The sequence below is a fragment of the Ranitomeya imitator genome, chromosome 1 (genome assembly GCF_032444005.1).
Source record: "Ranitomeya imitator isolate aRanImi1 chromosome 1, aRanImi1.pri, whole genome shotgun sequence".
Lineage (NCBI taxonomy): Eukaryota > Metazoa > Chordata > Amphibia > Anura > Dendrobatidae > Ranitomeya > Ranitomeya imitator.
Window position 1 is genome coordinate 344,542,820 of NC_091282.1, and position 19,919 is coordinate 344,562,738.

A 19,919-nucleotide genomic window follows, 5' to 3' on the forward strand; every position below is an offset into this window, starting at 1 on the left:
TACAAAGGGGTTAAATAACCACAAGATGGATTTCATAAACCCAAGTATCATTTTAATCAATTAACAGCACCAACCTGACACGGTCTATAGGTTACTCAGCACAATCCTGCTGACAGGTTCACCTGTTCACTTTAACATCAAGTATAACTTATCTCCCATCAAGTACATCTGGGATGTCACTGGTTGGCAATTGCAAAGTAACCTGTCAGCAGAGGACCTTGATGATATGAGTGCAAAAGGGCATTCATTTTTTCAGAACATTCCTCAGACGACCATTAATAATATGCTGGAGAGTATAAGGGCATGTATATGTGCAAATGGCGCTCAAACTTGATACTGAACAAATCAAGATATTTTTAAAATATTGATTGCATAATTTCCCATCACTTGCACATCATTAATTGGTCTACCTATCCTGTGATTTCCACAATTCTATGACTTTTCCTTCTTCATGTTGCAGATCGTTGTTGAGGAGTGTAGACTGTTATGAGCGCATAGGCTGCCAAGGTTCTCAGCAATACGAGACCTGTTTACAGAGGACGATGCGCTGCCAGAATGGTGCACCACAAAAGATCATTTTAACTAATGAATGAACTGTTTCTTGGGTGATCAGCAGCCTGTTTAGCCTGCATGATTCTCATAAAACTAGTGTTCCTGGAATCACTTGATAATCTTGCAGTGTAACTGGACCTTTATTCATGACTATAGAGTAAGATATTGTAGCTCTATGCGTACCTTCCACTTCAAGTCCACCACTTCATAAAAGTGGTAAAATTCTTTTAACCTGTAAAATACAAATTTCGGGTAATTGGACATGTACAACATAAACACGTGTACAAAAAAAAATGAACATTTTAAAGGCCAAGCAATTTAAATCAAATGCCAAATAATTTACCTTTTCAATTCTTAACGTGAATAAACTGTATAAGATGTGTATTTTTTTATTACTTATTTCTTTAATATTTTTTTTTATTACTTAAAGATGTTGTCCACTACTTTCTCATTGATGACCAATCATCCAATTATTTAGGATTGAAAGAAAATATTTTTGCTCCCTTTTGCAGATCAGATGGTGATTTCATATAAGTGGAAAACAGAATCAGTATTTTTTCACGTTTTATATAGAGGTTTATTTTAAGGAATAGGAAAAAAAAGTTTTGATCTTTTAAAATCTTTCTTAAATATGCAGCAAAAAGTAATTCTATCACTCAAGTAAGTATTTGCCGTCAACCATATGGGGCTGCTATGCCAGAGAACAAAAGTCAATGTTTTAGCTCTAGTAAAAAACTGGAGCAAGCTCGGTGGAAGGAAGGGACAGGTGCATCAGAAGAAATAGCTGTTCAAGCCTGAGGTGTATAAACTCCCTAAGTAGTTGATGGCACTTTTTTGCAGACATATTGGCACATTTTAGGTGATGGACCCATTTGGGAACATTTGCTGTGGGTATGTCCAATTTTATTCATAAATCACAGTAGAGAACTTGTGTCACTTTTAAGGTAGAAATAAAAAAAAATGAGCGACTGTATTCAACGAGCGCAACACTTAAGGCCATGTTCACACAGTGCGTTTTTTACTGCGGAACCGCAGCGTTTTTGCCGCTGCGGTTCCGCAGCTGTTTTCCATGCAGGGTACAGTACAATGTACCCTATGGAAAACAGGAACCGCTGTGCACATGATCCTGAATTTCAAAAAAAAAAGCCGCGCTGAATAGCTGCGGGAAAAAAGAAGGAGCATGTCACTTCTTTTTTCGGAGCCGCAGCGGTTCTGCACCCATAGACCTCCATTGTGAGGTCAAACCCGCAGTAAAACCCGCAGATCAAAAATATATCTGCGGGTTTTATTGCGGTTTGTGGTGCCGAACCGCTGCAGCAGGAAGTGCGGGGAAGCGGGCGGAAGTGCGTGGGCGGAGTGTGGCTGCCCCGATCCCACCCACCCATGCTCCGATGCCCGCCCCCGTGCTCCGATGCTCCCCCCCCCCGTGCTCCGATGCCCCCCCCCGTGCCCTAATCTCCCCCCCTTATACTTACCCGGCCTCCCGGTGTCCGTCCGGCCGTCTTCTCCCTGGGCGCCGCCATCTTGCAAAATGGCGGGCGCATGCGCAGTGCGCCCGCTGAATCTGCCGGCCGGCAGATTCGTTCCAAAGTGCATTTTGATCACTGAGATATAACCTATCTCAGTGATCAAAATAAAAAAATAGTAAATGACACCCCCCCCCCCCTTTGTCACCCCCATAGGTAGGGACAATAAAAAAATTAAGAATTTTTTTTTTTTTTCCACTAAGGTTAGAATAGGGTTAGGGTTAGGGGTAGGGTTAGGGGTAGGGTATTTTCAGCCATTTTAACCCTAAAAAAACTTCATAGAAAACACACAGACTCTGCATAGAAAACTGCATAAAAAAAAGGATCAAAAAACACATCAAAAAACGCACCAAAAAAGCACAAAAAAAGGACCAAAAAAAGGACCTGCGTTTTCTGCCAAGAGCTGCGGTTTCAGTCCTGAAAAAAAAAGGATGGAAATCAGGAACGTGTGAACATACCCTTAGATTTTTCTGCTTGAACAAGATCATGGTTAAGTTTATCACATTTATTTAGCAAAATATTTGAACTGGTCTCAAAAATAAAAAGGTAAAACCAAATTCATATTGGTGAGGAGAAAAAAAAATTCTTCGAAATGCATGAAGCTAAATAATCCATAATCCAAAATGCCTTTAACATTATTAATGATAAAATTATATTGTTTTTCCTTTTAGAAAGTTTTAGAAATGTTTACTTCTAGAATTTTTTTTAATAACTAATAAAATACAAATGTGTTCAAAGTTAACCTGTCACCTGCCCAAACCACAGGCAGAATGAATCACATCTCTGCTCACGGATGTGGAGTAGGAGTCATGGAGTCGGTCTTCACTTTGGTGGAGTCAGTATAAAATGGACCGACTCCTAAAATATATAATAAATTGAGTACAGTATTTAAATGCAGTATGTCCTGATTATTTTTTCATAAGAATTTGAGAAAGTTATAAAATGTCTTATGTCTGTTCTAGTCCTGATCTAAGAATCTTGGCTTTTAGTTGAGATGAATCCGTGCTACACTTCATGCACATGCTCAGTAGTGAAGCTCCTCCTCTACAGATCAGAAAGGCGCTGATAGCCCTGCACTCATCTCAAGAACTGCTAGCATGAACAGGAAATAGGGATTTTTGTGTTACTCACCGTAAAATCCTTTTCTCCGAGACGCTCATTGGGGGACACTGGACTGTGGGTGTATGCTTCTGCCGCCAGGAGGCTGACACTAAGTAAACTTGAAAAAAAGTTAGCTCCTCCTCCATCGTATACACCCTGACACTGGCTACCAGAGACTCCAGTTTGGTGCAAAAAGCAGTAGGAGAACAAAACACAAAAAATAATATAACAGCATAAATACAGAAAACTTATGTCTAGAAAAGATCCTACTGACTAATGTAATCAGATATAACCAAAGCAGCCATAAGGCTATCAGGGAGGGAGCTGTGTCCCCAATGAGCGTCTCGGAGAAAAGGATTTTACGGTGAGTAACACAAAAATCCCTATTTCTTCTTCGCCTCATTGGGGGACACAGGACAGTGGGATGTCCTAAAGCAGTCCCTGGGTGGGAAAAATAACTCACCAGTAAAAGACATCCAGATGATGGTTGTCTATAAATGCGCCACTGCCGCTTGAAGAATCCTTCTACCCAGACTTGCATCTGCAGAGGTCTGGGAGTGGACATTATAATGTTTGACAAACGTATGCAGACTAGACCAGGTCGCAGCCTTGCAAACCTGTTCTGCTGAGGCCTGGTGCCGAATGGCCCAGGAAGCCCCCACCGCTCCGGCCGGAACCGTCATGCCCATGGTGCAATAAGCCTCCTGAATGGTCGCCCTTATCCACCTGGCCAGGGTAGATTTTGAAGCAGCGCATCCCTTCCTGTGACCCTGCGGAAGGACAAACAGAGCATCTGTCTGGCGAAAAGGAGCCGTTCGGGAAACATACCTCCTCAGAGCCCTTACCAGATCCAACGTATGGAGAGCTTTTTCTACACGGTGCGTAGGTGCCGGACAAAAAGAGGGCAGAACAATATCTTCATTGATGTGGAATGATGAAACAACCTTCGGCAAAAAGGACGGTGCTGGTCTGAGAACTACCTTGTCCTGATGAAAATGCAGAAAAGGGGGACGACAAGAAAGGGCTGCCAGCTCCGATACCCGTCTTATGGACGTTATGGCCACTAAAAATACGACTTTCCAAGAAAGAAACATCAAAGAAACATCTTGAAGAGGCTCAAAAGGAGCGTTCTATAAAGCCCTTAAGACCAGATTAAGGTCCCAAGCTTCCAGAGGAGTAGTATAAGGAGGGACCTTATGAGCGACTCCCTGGAAAAAAGTCCTGACCTGACGATTAGTAGCAATCTTGCGCTGAAAAAGGACTGATAAAGCCGAAATCTGCCTTTTAAGGGTACTTGGAGCAAGCCCAGAATCCAGGCCTGCTTGAAGGAAGGCTAGAATGTTTGGAACGGAAAAACGCAGAGGAGGCAGCCCGCGCTCTCTACACCAGGAAAGGAACACCTTCCAAGTGTGATAATAAATCTTGGCCGAGACGGGCTTACGTGCACTGATCATGGTATCCGCCACTTCTTGAGAAAACCCTGCCTGGGTTAAACCCCAAGATTCAACGGCCAGGCCGTCAAACGTAGGACCTCTGAGTTCTGGTGGTAGATCGGCCCTTGAGATAGAAGATCCGGCCGATCGGGGAGCCGCCAAGGAACCCCGGCGAGAAGTTGTACCAGGTCTGCATACCAGGTCCGTCGTGGCCAATCCAGAGCGATCAGGATGGCCAGCACTCTCTCTGATTTGAATTTCTTGATTACCCGCGGGAGAAGTGCCAGAGGAGGGAACAGATAAGAGAGATGAAACTGGTTCCAAGACAATACCAGCGCATCCACGGCGATCGCCCGGGGGTCTCGGTACCGAGAGACAAAACTGGGCACCTTGGCATTCATCTTGGACGCCATTAGATCCACGTCCGGAGTCCCCCAAAGATGGCATATCTGCAAAAATACCTCGGGATGGAGAGACCACTCCCCGGAGGCCAGACCCTGACGGCTTAGGAAATCTGCCGCCCAGTTTTCTTCGCCCGGAATGTGGATCGCTGAGATCACAGAGTGATTTCTCTCTGCCTAGAGTAGAATTTGTTTTACCTCCTGCATGGCTGCCTTGCTGCGGGTGCCCCCCTGGTGATTTATGTAGGCTACCGCTGTGGCGTTGTCCGATTGAATTCGGACAGGGCGACCTGCCAGAAGATGGTGGAAATGTAACAAGGCTAGTCGAACTGCTCGAATCTCTAAGATATTGATGGGGAGATTTGATTCCCGAGGAGACCAGCGTCCCTGAGCTGTGTGATGAAAAAACACCGCTCCCCAACCCAGGAGACTGGCATCTGTGGAAACCACTAGCGAATTGGTTGGGGGGGAAGGGCTTCCCCCTGAGTAGAGATGAGCTGTTTAGCCACCAAGAGAGGGCCAGCCTGGCCTGGAGAGACAACCGAAATCTGCGGTTGAGGGAGAGAGGATTTCTGTTCCACACAGATAGGATTGCTTGTTGAAGGGGTCGAAGATGAAGCTGCGCAAACGGAACCGCCTCTATAGTTGCAACCATCTTCCCCAACACCCTCATGCCAGACCGAATCGTATGAGGGCCCGGTTGTTGAAGATTCCTCACTTCCCGCCGAAGGGCTAGGACCTTGTCCTGGGGAAGGATTGTTAGGGCCTGAGAGGTGTCGAAGATCATGCCTAAAAATGAGATCTTCCGGGACGGCTGTAGGGATGACTTCCTTAAATTTACCAGCCAACCTAGACGAGAAAGGGTGTCCAGAGTGAAGCCGACATTTTCCCTGCAAGATTGAAAAGTCGGTCCCTTGATCAGCAGATCGTCTAGGTATGGCAAGACAACTATACCTCGGGAGTGCAGAATGGATACCACAGTAGACATGACTTTTGTGAACACCCTGGGAGCGGAGGCCAGCCCGAAGGGTAATGCCGTGAATTGAAAGTGTAGATTGTTTACGGCAAACCGGAGAAATCTTTGATGAGGTGGAAAGATGGGAATATGTAGATAAGCATCCTGAATGTCTACTGAGGCCAAAAACTCTCCCTTTTCCAGAGAGGCGATGACTGACCGGAGAGACTCCATCCGAAAGTGACGAATGCGGACAAACCTGTTTAAGAGTTTGAGATCTAGGATAGGCCTCACTGCTCCGTCCTTTTTGGGCACTACAAAAAGATTGGAATAAAAGCCCTGAAACCTTTCCTCCCTTGGAACAGGAGAAATGACTCCGCTGAAACGAAGGGACTCTACGGAATTGAACAGGCTTTGACGGAGAGACTCGGACCTGGGAAGACGGGATGGGAAGAACCGGGGAAGAGGCAGCTGAACCAGCTCTATTTTGTACCCTGATGATACGAGCTCTCCAACCCACCGGTCGTGGATTACCTGAAGCCAGACCTGGCGAAATAAAAGTAGACGTCCGCCTACTCTGTTGGAGACACCCAGAGGAGGCCTCCAGTCACTTAGCCGAAAATCTTTGAGTCCTAGATCCTCTGGATCTAGTAGACTGGGGACGCAATCTTCCCCCCTGGCTGGCCGTATAAGGGATCCGACCGTCTCGGTCCTGATTGGGTCGACCCTGCGCAGGAGAGCCTGATGCTGGGGCCCATCTAACATTGCGAAAGGTTCTAAAACGAGCCTGAAATTGGCGACGAAAAGGCTGTCTAGACCTCTGCTGAGGAAGAAACTTACTCTTCCCTCCTGTGGAGTCAGAAATAAGCTGATCCAGCTTCTCTCCGAACAAACGACCACCCTGATACGGTAGGGATGTAAGTGATTTTTTTAGAGGTAGAATCAGCCCGCCAGGACCTTAACCAAAGGGCCCTTCTGATGGCAATAGCATTAGACGCAGCCGAAGAAGCACAATCTGCCGCATCTAGGGATGCGTTAATCAGATAGCTACCAGCCATTGCTACCTGAGATGACATTTCTGCCAATTCTGCTGACAAATTACCTTCTTGGAGAGCCTTTGATTACGACTCTGACCAAGATATCATAGCCCTGGCAACCCAAGTTGCTGCAAAGGAAGGAAAAAGTGCCGAACTTGAGGCCTCAAAGACGGAACGAGCCAAGCTCTCTATAAGACGATCCGTAGGATCCTTAATCGATGAGCCATTAGGGAGAGATAGCAACGTGTTAGAGGCTAAACGGGACACTGGAGGATCTACAGAAGGATTTTCTGCCCAATTACTACAAAGTTCCGAAGCAAAGGGATACCTAGCTTTCAGAGCTCTTTGCCCTGAAAAACGCTTGTCCGGATGCTCCCGGTTGAGGACCTGATTCGACGCAAACTCAGGGTGAGAGGAAAAGACCCTATGGGCCCGTTTAGCCCGCTTAAATGAGACCTTATGATCAGAGGATGAGGCGAACTCGTCCTCTATCCCCAAAGACTGATTGACAGCTTCAATTAGGCTATCTACCGACTCCTGAAACCCAGGTTTCTCAAAATTAAGAGACCCTTTTGACTCGTAGTCAGTCTCAACTTCCCCGCTTTCTGCAGGGGAAGGAGAACGAGATACGGAACTCCAGGATGCGGAAGCACCTGAGTGCCTGGACAACGCTTTGCGAATCCGCTTTCCATGCGTCTGCCTAGTGAGAGCGCGGCCCCTGCAGGCCGAAGACTCCTGAGACCCCGAGGCCCTCTCCGAGACAGGTGGACTACCGGCCCTGACTGCCGGGGTCTGCAGAGATTTGATCGCTTCAGTAAGGGACGCCATGGATTGCGACAAGGACGTGACCCATTCCGGACGTGCCCCAGCATCTGCTTGAGGGACCGGATCCGGAGAGATTACTGGAGAACTGGCAGGGGGGTCTCCTGGGCCTGTTCAGAGTCACAGGTCTCGCAGAGGCGATTACTTTGGGTGTGCGGAAAAGGGGCACGACAAGATACACAACTGGTAAAAAGAACCGTGTGAGTCTTAACCCTTCTAGACATAACGATCCGTAAAGCTATACCCAGGGCCAGAGACTGGGACAAAAACAATGCTTCAGCCAGATGGAGGGAGAAGCACTTACCCCAGTCCTGTGTCCCCACGAGTACAGTGATGGATCCTGAAAGCACGATGCGGAGCCCAAATGCGCTGTCTTATATGCACAGCAGGCCTTAGGGGGGAGGGACCGCCAATCGATGCTGCGGCCTGGAGCAGGCCCGAAGCCGGGGCCTCAATTTTTCCCCCTCAGAGAGAGGAGAAGCCGGAACCGGAAGTGACACGCCGGAGGGGGCGGAGCCTCACAGCGCGGTCTGCTGGACGGAAGTCCCGGGCTCCAGGAAGCTGCCCCACACCCGCAGGAAGCCAGGCAGGGCCGAAGCCTCTGGAGGGACAGCGGCGCCGATCATACCCGCAGCGCCGCTCCTAACGCTGCGGTGCCGCCCGGATCACGCTGCAGCGCCGCTGTCCTAACGCCGCAGCGCCGGATCACCCTGCAGCGCCGCTGTCCTAACGCCGCAGCGCAGGATCATGCTGCAGCGCCGGCCCAGCTCACACCGCCCAAGAAGGAAACAGCGCCGGCCTCAGCAAAACCAAAAAGGCACCGCGCTCCCGGAGGACGCAGCAGCAGGTAATGCCAGGAGCCCCCCTTGTCACACCGCACTCAGCGAGGGGTAGAACAAGTGACGGTGCAGGAACCCTATCTCCATTATCCCCAGGATAAGGAGAGGGACCGTGCATCACCCCAGCTAACACCGCCGCGCAGGGGTGTAGAAATCAGGGGGGAACACACGGACATCTACGGGGCACCTGTACAGCCTGGAGTCTAGCTACCTCAGGGTGATCAGGGCCAAGTCCGGTGAAGAATCCCACGTAGCGGGAAAGGATACGTGGAGAAATATCGCACGTACTTGCCCGTTGATGGTTTGGGGAGATCGGACCCTCAAAAAGGTCCGTCGCCCCTTCAATCCAAAGATGTTGAAAATCGGGTCCAAAGATCCAGGACCCAGAGATGTGCCTCCTTGAGACAATAAGCATAAACTGGAGTCTCTGGTAGCCAGTGTCAGGGTGTATACGATGGAGGAGGAGCTAACTTTTTTTCAAGTTTACTTAGTGTCAGCCTCCTGGCGGCAGAAGCATACACCCACTGTCCTGTGTCCCCCAATGAGGCGAAGGAGAAAAACAGAATTAAAATACTTCTTAAAGCATATCTAAAATAAAATAAGCTGTGCATAAATCAGTAGTCCAGTGGATATTTTCTCTGTATGCTTCATGTTTTAGGTTGTTTTTCCTCTGAGCTCATACTTGGAGTAGTTAGTTCCTTTGATACTGTCCATGTTATTAGCAGTTTCAGTTTCTTTCTGGGGTATGATTCAGCACAAACTTGCTCCCTCCCTTCTCGCCTCTTCATAGACTGTGAAGAATCATGGTGTGAAACATTTACTGAGCTGTACAAATGTTATTCAGTTTTTGTTGAACACTGTTTTATCCCAGGGAATGCATAATGTATTGCATATTTACAATTTATTAAAGTTGTTTGTGTTCTAAAGCTGTATTCCAATGAATAGATTTTATGTTCCATCTCAACAGCTTGATTATTGTATCATAATGGTGATTAAAAGCCTGATGTTTCCATTTTACTACAGTAAATGCATCACTTAAACACAAGCCATGCATGATGGAGTCAGAGAAATTGAGGAATCGGAGTTGGAGGTTTGGCTTACCGACTCCACATCCCTGGCTCTGCTGCACGATTGCAGCCAGGTATATTATTCTCTAAAATGCTGGAGCGTTTCAGGGAAAGAATATTCGGAAGATCTGGCTGGCGATGAGACTAGTCCGATGCAGCATCCTTCTGGTTCTTCTCCAGCGCTGGAATAGTCTGGTGTCTCCTGCTATCATTCCCAACTGGATCCTCAAAGTATAAAAATATATTTTTTCTGAAAAGCTGGAATGTTTCAGAGAATAACATACCTGGCTGCAATTGACCTGAAAGGTTCATTTTAACCTTTAACATCAAATCATTAATTTATTCCATTTTGTATTCCTATTGGCATAAGTAAAGGATCTTTACTTTCATTTTTTTTTCTTCTTCATTTAAAAATATGTATTTGGTGAAAAAAATTTGCACCAATTGTGTTCAAAGCTGATCGTTAATCTCATTCTGCCAGAGAAACAAAGTGTCCATTTACACAGAACAACCAGTAGCATGGTAAAATGGCTGATCGGTAAACTTTTACCAATCGGTGGTCGTCTGAAGGCCTTTTTACACAGGCAGACAAAGAAAACAGTGCGCGGTCACTACTAAATCTCTCAGTGCACAGGAGCTGCCATGGTTCTCTGCAGTGCGAGTCCTGTTTACAACGGACGGTGCACCGCCACGAACGATGATCTTTTACGCTGCACAAAAGATCATTACACCCGAGGAACGAGCGTTTTGCCTTCATCAGGTGATAGCCTGTTTACGCTAAAAGATAATTGTGAAATAGTGTTTTTAACAATACTGGTGTAACAACCCTGCCGGCATCACTGCATGGCCTTCCATTCCCCACCTGCCTGTTACATCTACTCACTCACCCAGTGCCATGCTGTGAGATCTGTCTGCTGCTGGTTTCATGCCATGTGCTTCATGGCGGCCTGCTCTGTGTACACTTCCTGGCTGTGTGCATAGGGGGGCGGCGCCAGCCACTCCGGATTCTTATTGAGACTGTGTGCACCTCCCTAAGGTGCTTCTGGCCAATAGCCTTGAGGCCTCTGATACTTAAGGCATCCTCACCCATTGGAGGATGCCTGAGCAAACTATTCCCCTCAGTTTGCATTTGCTACTGAGCTGCCAGGTCGTGTGTTTCCTGTCTCTGAGGGCTGCACTATTGCAGGCCTTCATCTGTGTTCTGTTTGTGTATCCGTGTCCGTTCCTGTCTGTACTCTGGTCTATGTCCGTCCCTGCTCCTTCTTTGTCATTAGTCATTTCCTACTCAGCTGTGTGTACCTCTGCCTTATCTTTCTGCTCTGTTCGCCACTGTCTGTGGCTCTGCTTCTCTCTGCTCGATTCTACCACAACCTGTGGTTCTGTGTCTCTCAGCTTTTCTCTCAGCTCTGCTCTCTGACCTTGCTCCGCTCTCTGTGGCTTTGCTCTACGCCTCCGCTCCTTGCGGTTCCACCTGGCACCGCTCCTTGCGGTTCTACATCTTTAGCTCTTGGCTCCGTCCCCGCTCTTGCCTCCGCCTCCAACGTCCCCGCTCTTGGCTCCGCCTCCAGCGTCCCCGCTCTTGGCTCCGCCTCCAGCGTCCCCGCTCTTGGCTCCGCCTCCAGCGTCCCCGCTCTTGGCTCCGCCTCCTGCGGCTCCGTCCTTGGCTCTGCCTTCTCCTTCTCTACTCTCTGCTCTGCCTTCTCCTTCTCTGCTCATAGCTCCACCTTCTACTCGTACTCCGCCTCCTGCGATTCAGCTTTTCTTCCACTCTTGCTCTATCTTAATTCTGCAACTTTCCCTACAGGTCTCTACCTGTTCCTTTATATTCTCCAGTCTGAACAGGTTCTTACTTGTTTCCACACATCCATCTGAATACCAGTTCCTACCAGAGTATCAGTCCTGTCTGCCAGTGCCAGCCTGTCTGCCTGAGTGCCAGCCGCGCCCGTCTGCCTGCCTGTATCTCCGTCAAGCCAGTCCGCCCGTCAGGGCCTCTGCCATACCCGTCTGTCAGCCAGTGTCACAGCCGTACCTGCCTGCCCGTGTCTTGTCCCCGGTGGGGTCAGCATCCACAGTCCGACTCCACCCTGGAGTGGTACCTGGTAGCTTCCTATTGCACAAGTCTGACCTCACCATCAGAGGCTCCAGCGAACACCTAGGAAGCTACTTAGTTACGCCCCTTCCAGGGAAGTTCGGTCTGTGGTCCAGTGGGGCCACACCCCCAGGTGCCCGCGCCAACCAGTCTCAGCGCGAGCGTTACAACTGGTTCACGATTATCTTGCAGTGTGAATGCCCCATTAAAAGGATTCTAGGAGTGTGTGACTCCTAACAGACGTTCTACTGGGCTCCTATTAGCTGACTGTACCTTATTCATGTTTGCTGCTCAGTCTGGGGAATGCATCCTAGTTTGTATATTACTACTGATCCCCAGCCAACCTCTCTTCCCTCTATTCACCACTACCTTTTGTAAATGTTTTATGATGAATTAATAAAATTGTGATATTCAGACTTCTTGAATTCACAGCGTTCTCTTTCATACATATATATTTATATGTTCACAAATATGTACACTCCTCAACATTGAAACTGCAGCACCACGAAGGAAAAGTTGCACTTTTTTGTAACATTTCAAACTGTTCTACACCAGAATGCTAAAGGAAGTGGTTTGAGGATTCAGGGGCTTAGTTTTCTTTAACCTGAAGTGAAAAGACATGTGCAGAGTTGCTACCTTAGATTATCTGTCCTGTTCTGTTGCAAAGCCCTAAAGCATAAGTATCGATCACGAGTTGAAGTCCGGGGCTTGTAGTATCTCATCATTCCATCAAACTGTCGGAAAGAAATTCCTGGGGGATTCTGCAAAAATAAATATTCCAGGTCAAGAAACCCCCGAAAGACCACTTATGTACAGGAAGACGCAGAACATGGCTGAGATCAACAAATGTCTTATAAACAAAACTGTCTAGTTGCAATAATACAATATATCTGTTCCTCACCATTGATATTGTCCTGGAGTATGGAAAATCAAACAAAGCTAGTTATATAGAAAACTATGTAATGTAAACTTGTATGAAGTTGATGGGTATAAAAAAATTAGCAGTATGCTTTATTATCTTAAAAAGAGTTTCCCAGCACCAGAAAAACACCACAGACTTCTCTCAAAAACATTTCCATGCCTATGACCTAAGGGGCAATACAAATGGACTTCATTTCACCAAAATCCTAGGAAACGTGTTTGGTGTAGGGGATCGTTCAAAGAAAACAAGTCAACTGATTTCTGCTGGCCATTGTTTGGGAGGCATGATAGTGTTGGAGAAAATGTACTCTAATGCTTTAAGGACGGCTCTTCCCACTACTGCTAGAGGCAACCGACAGACCTCCCTCATAGGAGAAGACCTGTCAATCACCTATTGCTGTGATGAAGAACCCGGTTGGGGGAAGAGCTAGACTAGTCTCATCTCCAGCTATGATCCCCAGCTGGAGCTTTTAAACATTATGTTGCTCTAAGAAAAAACACACTGGGTGGCAGGTAGTATAGATCACCATTCAAAGAAATCGCTTAGTAGGAAATATCAATATTCGACCATTTCAATCAAAATACTGGAGCAAAAGAGGAACAACGCTGAATACGTATATGGTCCAAGAATGGCTACCTAGGTGGTCCTGGATGATGCACGTTTCAGAGCAGGTCCTTCAACAGAGGTTGAAATTATATATAATATTAGAGGCAGTGATTTAATGCACATATAGTATTACCTGGTCCTTGATATACCATTATATGTTATTAATTACAATTGTTTATTTTTGAACATTAGTGTGGGCACTTTTTTTGCATGTAGTGCCATTTTTTTACCTTGTTTGTCCAATACTTTTCTTTCCTTTCTAAGCTATGTTCATGCATATTCTTGGACCATTTATTCGGCGTTGTTCCTCTTTTGCGCTAGATGGGGTAGCAAAATCTGGTGACAGATTCCCTTTAAAATTGGTAAAATTGCATAGTGCTTTTTAATAAAAAAACAAACAAACAAAAAAAACAATTTTGTAATGTACCCCTTATAAATAGATTTTTACAACGGAGAACATTTTTAATTCTATAGTGTACAGCTCGTTACCTAGGTTACTGGCCACCTCCGCAGACACGTTTCTGGTTATCTAGGTAAGGACTGCACGCCACTAGCAGTTCTATGCTTTAGATCCTGCTTGCACTGGTCCGGATGTCAAGTCTGAAGAGCCGCAGTGCCCCTGTGATTCTCTTATGCAGCAGAGGTAAAGCTACCTCTACTAGCAGCCTAGGAACATGCACAATTCGGACCCCCGGATCAAGCAAAAAACATCACAGAACAAAAACAGCCTTACAAAAATGCAAAATGAGAGGAGTGAGGGAAAATAGTGGAGTGATCGGAAAATGACAGATGTGAGGTCGAAATGACAAGGTTAGGGGGGAATGAGAGGAGTGAGGGGGAAAATGAGAGGAGTGAGGGTGAAAATAAGGTGTGAGGGAGAAAATGAGAGATGTGAGGAGGAAAATGAAAGATGTAAGGGGGAAAATGAGAGGCATGATGGGAAAATAAAAGAAGCGAGGTGCTAAATGAGAGGGGTGATGGGAAAATAAGAGAAGTGAGGTGCTATAACTAACCACAGATATTTACTATGCCCAGGCAACGCCGGCCTCTTCATCTAGTTCACTATAATGAGGCAGCAGAGTTACTCTGAACTTCATCTGGCCTCTGTTCCACAGTGTCCTTCTTTTAAGAAGTCCACAAAACAGTGGCCGACGGCACTTTTATGCAATATAAAAAGACGGACACCACCGGATCATTGGTCAGACGGCATCCACAGTGCCTCCATCCGCCAGATGTTCCATCTGAATCACGTAATTCAGAGATGTACAAGGAAATCCCGGAGTAAGCACTCAGCGCAGGATAAAAGTGCACAGAGTCTTACTGAGATCTTTGGGAGAATGAAAAAAAATAAAAAATCAACAGCATGTGAAAAATTGGTTTTATTTAATTTTTTACGCCATTCTTCGTGCGGTATAAGTGATTAGGAGACTTTATTTTTCGAGTCGGTGTGATTACAGCGATACCAGATTTTATATTGGTTTTTAGGTTTGGATTCTGTCACACACTAAAAACGCTTTTTATTGCGAAAACTAGTTTTTGTATCACCACATTTTGAGAGCTATAATTTTTCTGTATTTTAGTCCACAGAGTCATGTGAGGTCTGTTTTTTTGCAGGACGAGTTGATGTTTTTGTTGGTACAATTTTTGGGTACATGACATTTTTTGATCGCTTTCTATTCCGATTTTTGGGAGACAGAATGAACAAAAAACAGCAATTCAGGAATTGCCTTTTGTTATGTTTTTTTTTCATACTGTTCTGCTTGTGGTAAAGTTAATAAGACACTTTTATTCTTCGGGTCAGAAAGATTACAGCGATACCTCATTTATACTTTTTATGTTTTGGCGCTTTTACACAAAAAATATTTATAGAAAAAAATTATTTTTGCATCGCTTTATTCTGAGGACTAACTTTTTTATTTTTCTGCTGATGGAATTGTATGATGGCTTGTTTTTTGCAGGACAAGATGCCGTTTTCAGCGGTACCATTTTTATTTAAATTTATCTTTTTGATTGCGTTTTATTGCACTTTATGTTCGGTGGTATGATGATAAAGCATTATTTTTTGCCTCTTTGTTTATTTATTTTTTACAGTGTTTACTGAAGAGGTTGACTAGCGGGACAGTTTTATAGAGCTGGTCTTTACAGACGCCGCAATACCAAATATGTGTACTTTTATTGCTTAATTTTTTTCTTTATATAAATAAATGTGGTTATTGGAAAAATATTTTATTCTTTTTTCTTCTCCTTTATTTGGGGATTTTGCAAAAAATATTTTAAACACTTTAATTTTTTTTTTTATATTTACATCCTGGGACATCACTGTATTACATCAGATTGATGATCTGACATTCTGCAATGCATCTGCACTGCAAAACATCGAAGCAGCATCTGACAGGCAGGGATGGAGGCATGTCAGCCTCTGCTGCTCTCTGCAGGCACTGGGAAGCCACCTTCCCTGCAGGATCCAGAAGGACCCCGAGCCATCTTGGGGTTGGGGGTCTCCATGGAGACCATCAGTACAACACGATTGCATCGCATTGTCCTGATGGAAGCGTGCAGGGAACTCATTCACTGAACGATGCTCATCTATGCCGCTGTCACTACTGACAGTGGCATCAGATGGGTTAAATGCCTGCAATTGGTGCTAGCACCGATCGCGGGTGTTGCTGGGGGGTGTCAGCTCTCACACGGAGCTGAAACCCTCACACTATCACCGCGGCGCTCAGCGTGAGGCTGTGTGATCGTGCCGCCATACATGTACTGCCTTTTGTGGGAATGCAGCTCCTGTACCAACACCAGGTCAGATTACCAATGCACTAATAGAATGCAGCAGACCCCCATGATAAAGGTGGGGGCAGCACAGGTGGTTACTGATGAAGAAACCACTCACAAACCTACCAATTCATGGAGGGGGCGATTGCCTAGTATTAAAAATGCACACAGACGAGGCTTGTATAGGACACCAGTCACACAGCTACATGTGATGAACAGTGTGTGACTTATTACAGCCTATTGATGACGCCCATACTATTAGCTGCCCAGACCTCTAAGTATGAAGCTCATCTTAACTGTCCATCTTCAGGAGTGAAGATACCACTTGGGAAAACTCATTTAAAAAAAGATTATTTAAATGCATATATACTGCAAAGAAACATTCCAGGACTAAAGCAAAATAAACGTATAATGGCAGGATTATTCCGGTGTCTCTTAAGCTACACCTTTACAGCATTACTAGAATTTTTATTCTGGATATGACAGGTGAACACACACAGGACACAGAGAGAATGTTCTGCAGCGGATGCCTGACTTGCAGACATCAGAGATCTTTCTGAGCTCCTGTATCTCACTTGTTCATGTTACTACAAATGAATATATAAATTAAGTGCCCAGCAAATGACATCGCGAAGCAGCAGCACAATACAACGCCGTTACGCCATTTCTGTGTACCTGAGGGCTGAGCAGCAGCGGGTAGCTGTGCCGTATCGCCGTCCGCTTGTGCAGAAGCAAAGATTTGAACTTCTTTTTCTCTATGTCATTGAACGTGTCAAACACAACGGCCAGGAGCTGAAGAATAAAAAAAAACATTGTGAGGAAAAAAGAGAGTAAAAGACAAAAAAAAAAAAAAAGGGTCCGAAAACTTAGCCTTGATTAACACTTGCGTTCACAGATTCCTTTTAGATTTCTAGTATTTTTGTTCAATTCAAAACAGATTTTTAATAACAGTTATGGAGTATTAGAAGCAAAAAGAGCTCAAGACAAGAATTTTGACACAAGAGCGGCATTCTGTTTGCCCGTTTTAGTAATAGGAGTGCTGGAGTAGATGAGTCACATTCATTATTAGGCACGCGCCTTTACTGAATTTAACGCATCGTTCAAAGGTCACGCACCACCGCCAGAAGTGTGCACCAGTCAGGGGCTGGCGTACATTTCCATCATAATTCAGGCCAATGTTGGTGTAAATTATGATGCATTTATCAGGGGCACGTGGTCATGCCCCATCCAAGCTTCACCTACTGCTCATAAAAGTAAAAAAAGACTAAAGGTAAAAACAACAAAACTTCAAGGCTTCCAAAAAGTTTGCGAGTTTTCAAGCAGCTTTATGGCAAAAAAATGTTCGATGAACAAGCCCATTTGATTTAAAGGGGGTTTCCACTTTTAGAAAAGTCCACAAATGATAATGTAAAATAACAAAGACAGATAGTATTCACCCTTCCCCACTCCCTACTTTCTGCTCTGATATCTGTGTTTGGCTGCAGCATTCATGTCACAACAGCACTGCAGCCGATCAGACTGGAGAATGGGCGGGGAGCCGGCCCTGGATCCGGGGAGGAGAGTACCTACTCTTAGGTTACGTATATAAAAGCATTAAGGATTCACTTTTCTAAAAGTGGAAAATCTCTTATTCTTTTGTATTTATACATGTATAAATGTGTCCAAATATAAATCACCATTTTATCATGACTCAGAGTTCAATATCCATGAAAATAATCGAGAAAACCCCAAAGACAGAGAAGAGCTGCAGTGGAAAAGAATGAGCCCCTCTTTTATATTTATCGGTGGAGGTCCCAGTTACTGAACCACATCATACATAATAAATTGATATCCTTCCCAGGGTAAAAATGATAGTAATGGGATACCCTCTTCGATAGCTATGAAATATTCTCAAGGCCCGTGCAGGAGAAAATGCCAAGGTGGTCTGTCAGGTTTAGATTAACAAATATAAGAAAAATATGAGCATAGCAAATGATATTTGCATGAGTATGTGCTGGAGAGAACTGGACATAAAGGCCCAGACACTAACAATCTGGATTCTAAAATTTCAAGAAACAGAGCAAATATGGTCAGAAGAACTAAAGTCTGGCATCTTTTATACCTGCACACAAGCCATTAGGCTAGTGCTACAAAACTAATTTGTCCATGCGACAACCCATTAAAGACGCAGCCAATTATTGTTTTTGAATTTTAATTTTTGCCTTACCTTTTTAAAGTAGCCATGACTTTTTTTTAATTTTTGTTGTAGTTTTAAATAACACCATTCATTTTGCCATGAGGAGTAAGGGAAAATGGCGTGTGGCAATTTTTTTTTATTTTTAAATTAAAATAAGTAAAATTCATCTGACCTAGGACGAGGTTGTGTTTTTAGTTGACTCTACCCTGTCCTTCAAACCGAACATCCAAGCTCTCGCCACCTCCTGTCGCCTCCAGCTCAAAAATATTTCCAGAATCCGTCCTTTCCTCAACCCTCACTCTACCAAAATGCTCGCGCATGCCCTAAACATCTCCCGCCTCGACTACTGCAACATCCTCCTCTGTGGCCTACCTTCTAATACTCTCGCACCTCTCCAGTCCGTCCTTAACTCTGCTGTTCGACTAATTAATCTCTCTCCTCGCTACACTCCTGCTTCCCCTGTTTGCAAGTCCTTTCACTGGCTCCCAATTTCCCAGGGTATCCAGTTTAAACTACTAATACTGACCTACAAAGCCATCCATAACCTTTCTCCTCCGTATATTTCCAAACTAATCTCTCAATATCTTCCCTCACGTAATCTCTGGTCCTCCCAAGACCACCTCCTCTCCTCCAAGCTTATTCACTCCTCAACCAATCGCCTCCAAGACTTCTCCAGAATATCTTCCATCCTCTGGAATTCTGTGCCCCAACACGTTCGGTTATCTACCACATTTGTATCCTTCAAAAGAAACCTGAAAACCCACCTCTTCATAAAACCTTACAACCTGTAATGACCACACGGCCACCTCAACACCATTGGGACTACTGCAACCTCCGACCTACTGTCTCCTTCCCTATAATCCTGTAGAATGTAAGCCCGCAAGGGCGGCAGGGTCCTCTTCCCTCTGTATCAGTCTGTCATTGTTGGTTTACTGTAAGTGATATTTGTATTTTGATGCAACCCCTTCTCATGTACAGCACCATGGAATTAATGGTGCTATATAAATACATAATAATAATAATAATAATAATAATAATAATAATAATAATAATAATAATATTAGTTATAAAAGTTAAACCATTCTGGACAATATATGACATTTTGTATTCTTTTTATTGAATTTTTATTACGGAGGTGCGGTGACCAATACATTTTTTTTTGAAGTTTCAACCTTTTTCCCTCATTACAGCATTTACCAGTCGGGATAATTAAATTTATATTTTGATAGGCAAAATTTTTAAAGACACTGCAATACCAAATATATATTGTTTTAATGGGGGAAAAGGGGTGAGATAAAAAACTTTTTTTTTTGTTTTTGTTTTTAACCCCTTCGCCCAAAGCCTGTATTCACCTTCCTGACAAGGCCAGTTTTTACAATTCTGACCACTGTCAAATGAGTCATAACTCTGGAATCCTTCTATGTATCACACTGATTCGGAGACAGTTTTCTCATGAAATATTGTACTTCATGATAGTGGCAAAATTTCTTTGATATGACTTGCGTTTATTTGTGGAAAAAAAGGAAATTTGGCAAAAATTGCCCATAAATCCAAGAGTCATATCATATCGCACAAAATAGTTAATAAATAACATCAGCGCAATTTTTGAAACATCATTTTT

General features: G+C 44.7%; 1 protein-coding gene across 2 annotated transcripts in view; it reads right to left on the bottom strand.

Moving 5' to 3' along the window:
• Positions 1-19,919, bottom strand: part of TPCN1 (two pore segment channel 1) — a 141,450-nt gene that overhangs the window by 54,489 nt on the left and 67,042 nt on the right. For both annotated transcript variants that reach the window (XM_069759860.1, XM_069759855.1), the window contains 3 exons: positions 16,798-16,914; positions 12,459-12,583; positions 736-784 (listed from right to left, as the gene is read on the bottom strand). In XM_069759860.1, coding sequence (XP_069615961.1) covers positions 736-784; positions 12,459-12,583; positions 16,798-16,914 — 291 coding nt within the window. The remainder of the gene's footprint in view (positions 1-735; positions 785-12,458; positions 12,584-16,797; positions 16,915-19,919) is intronic.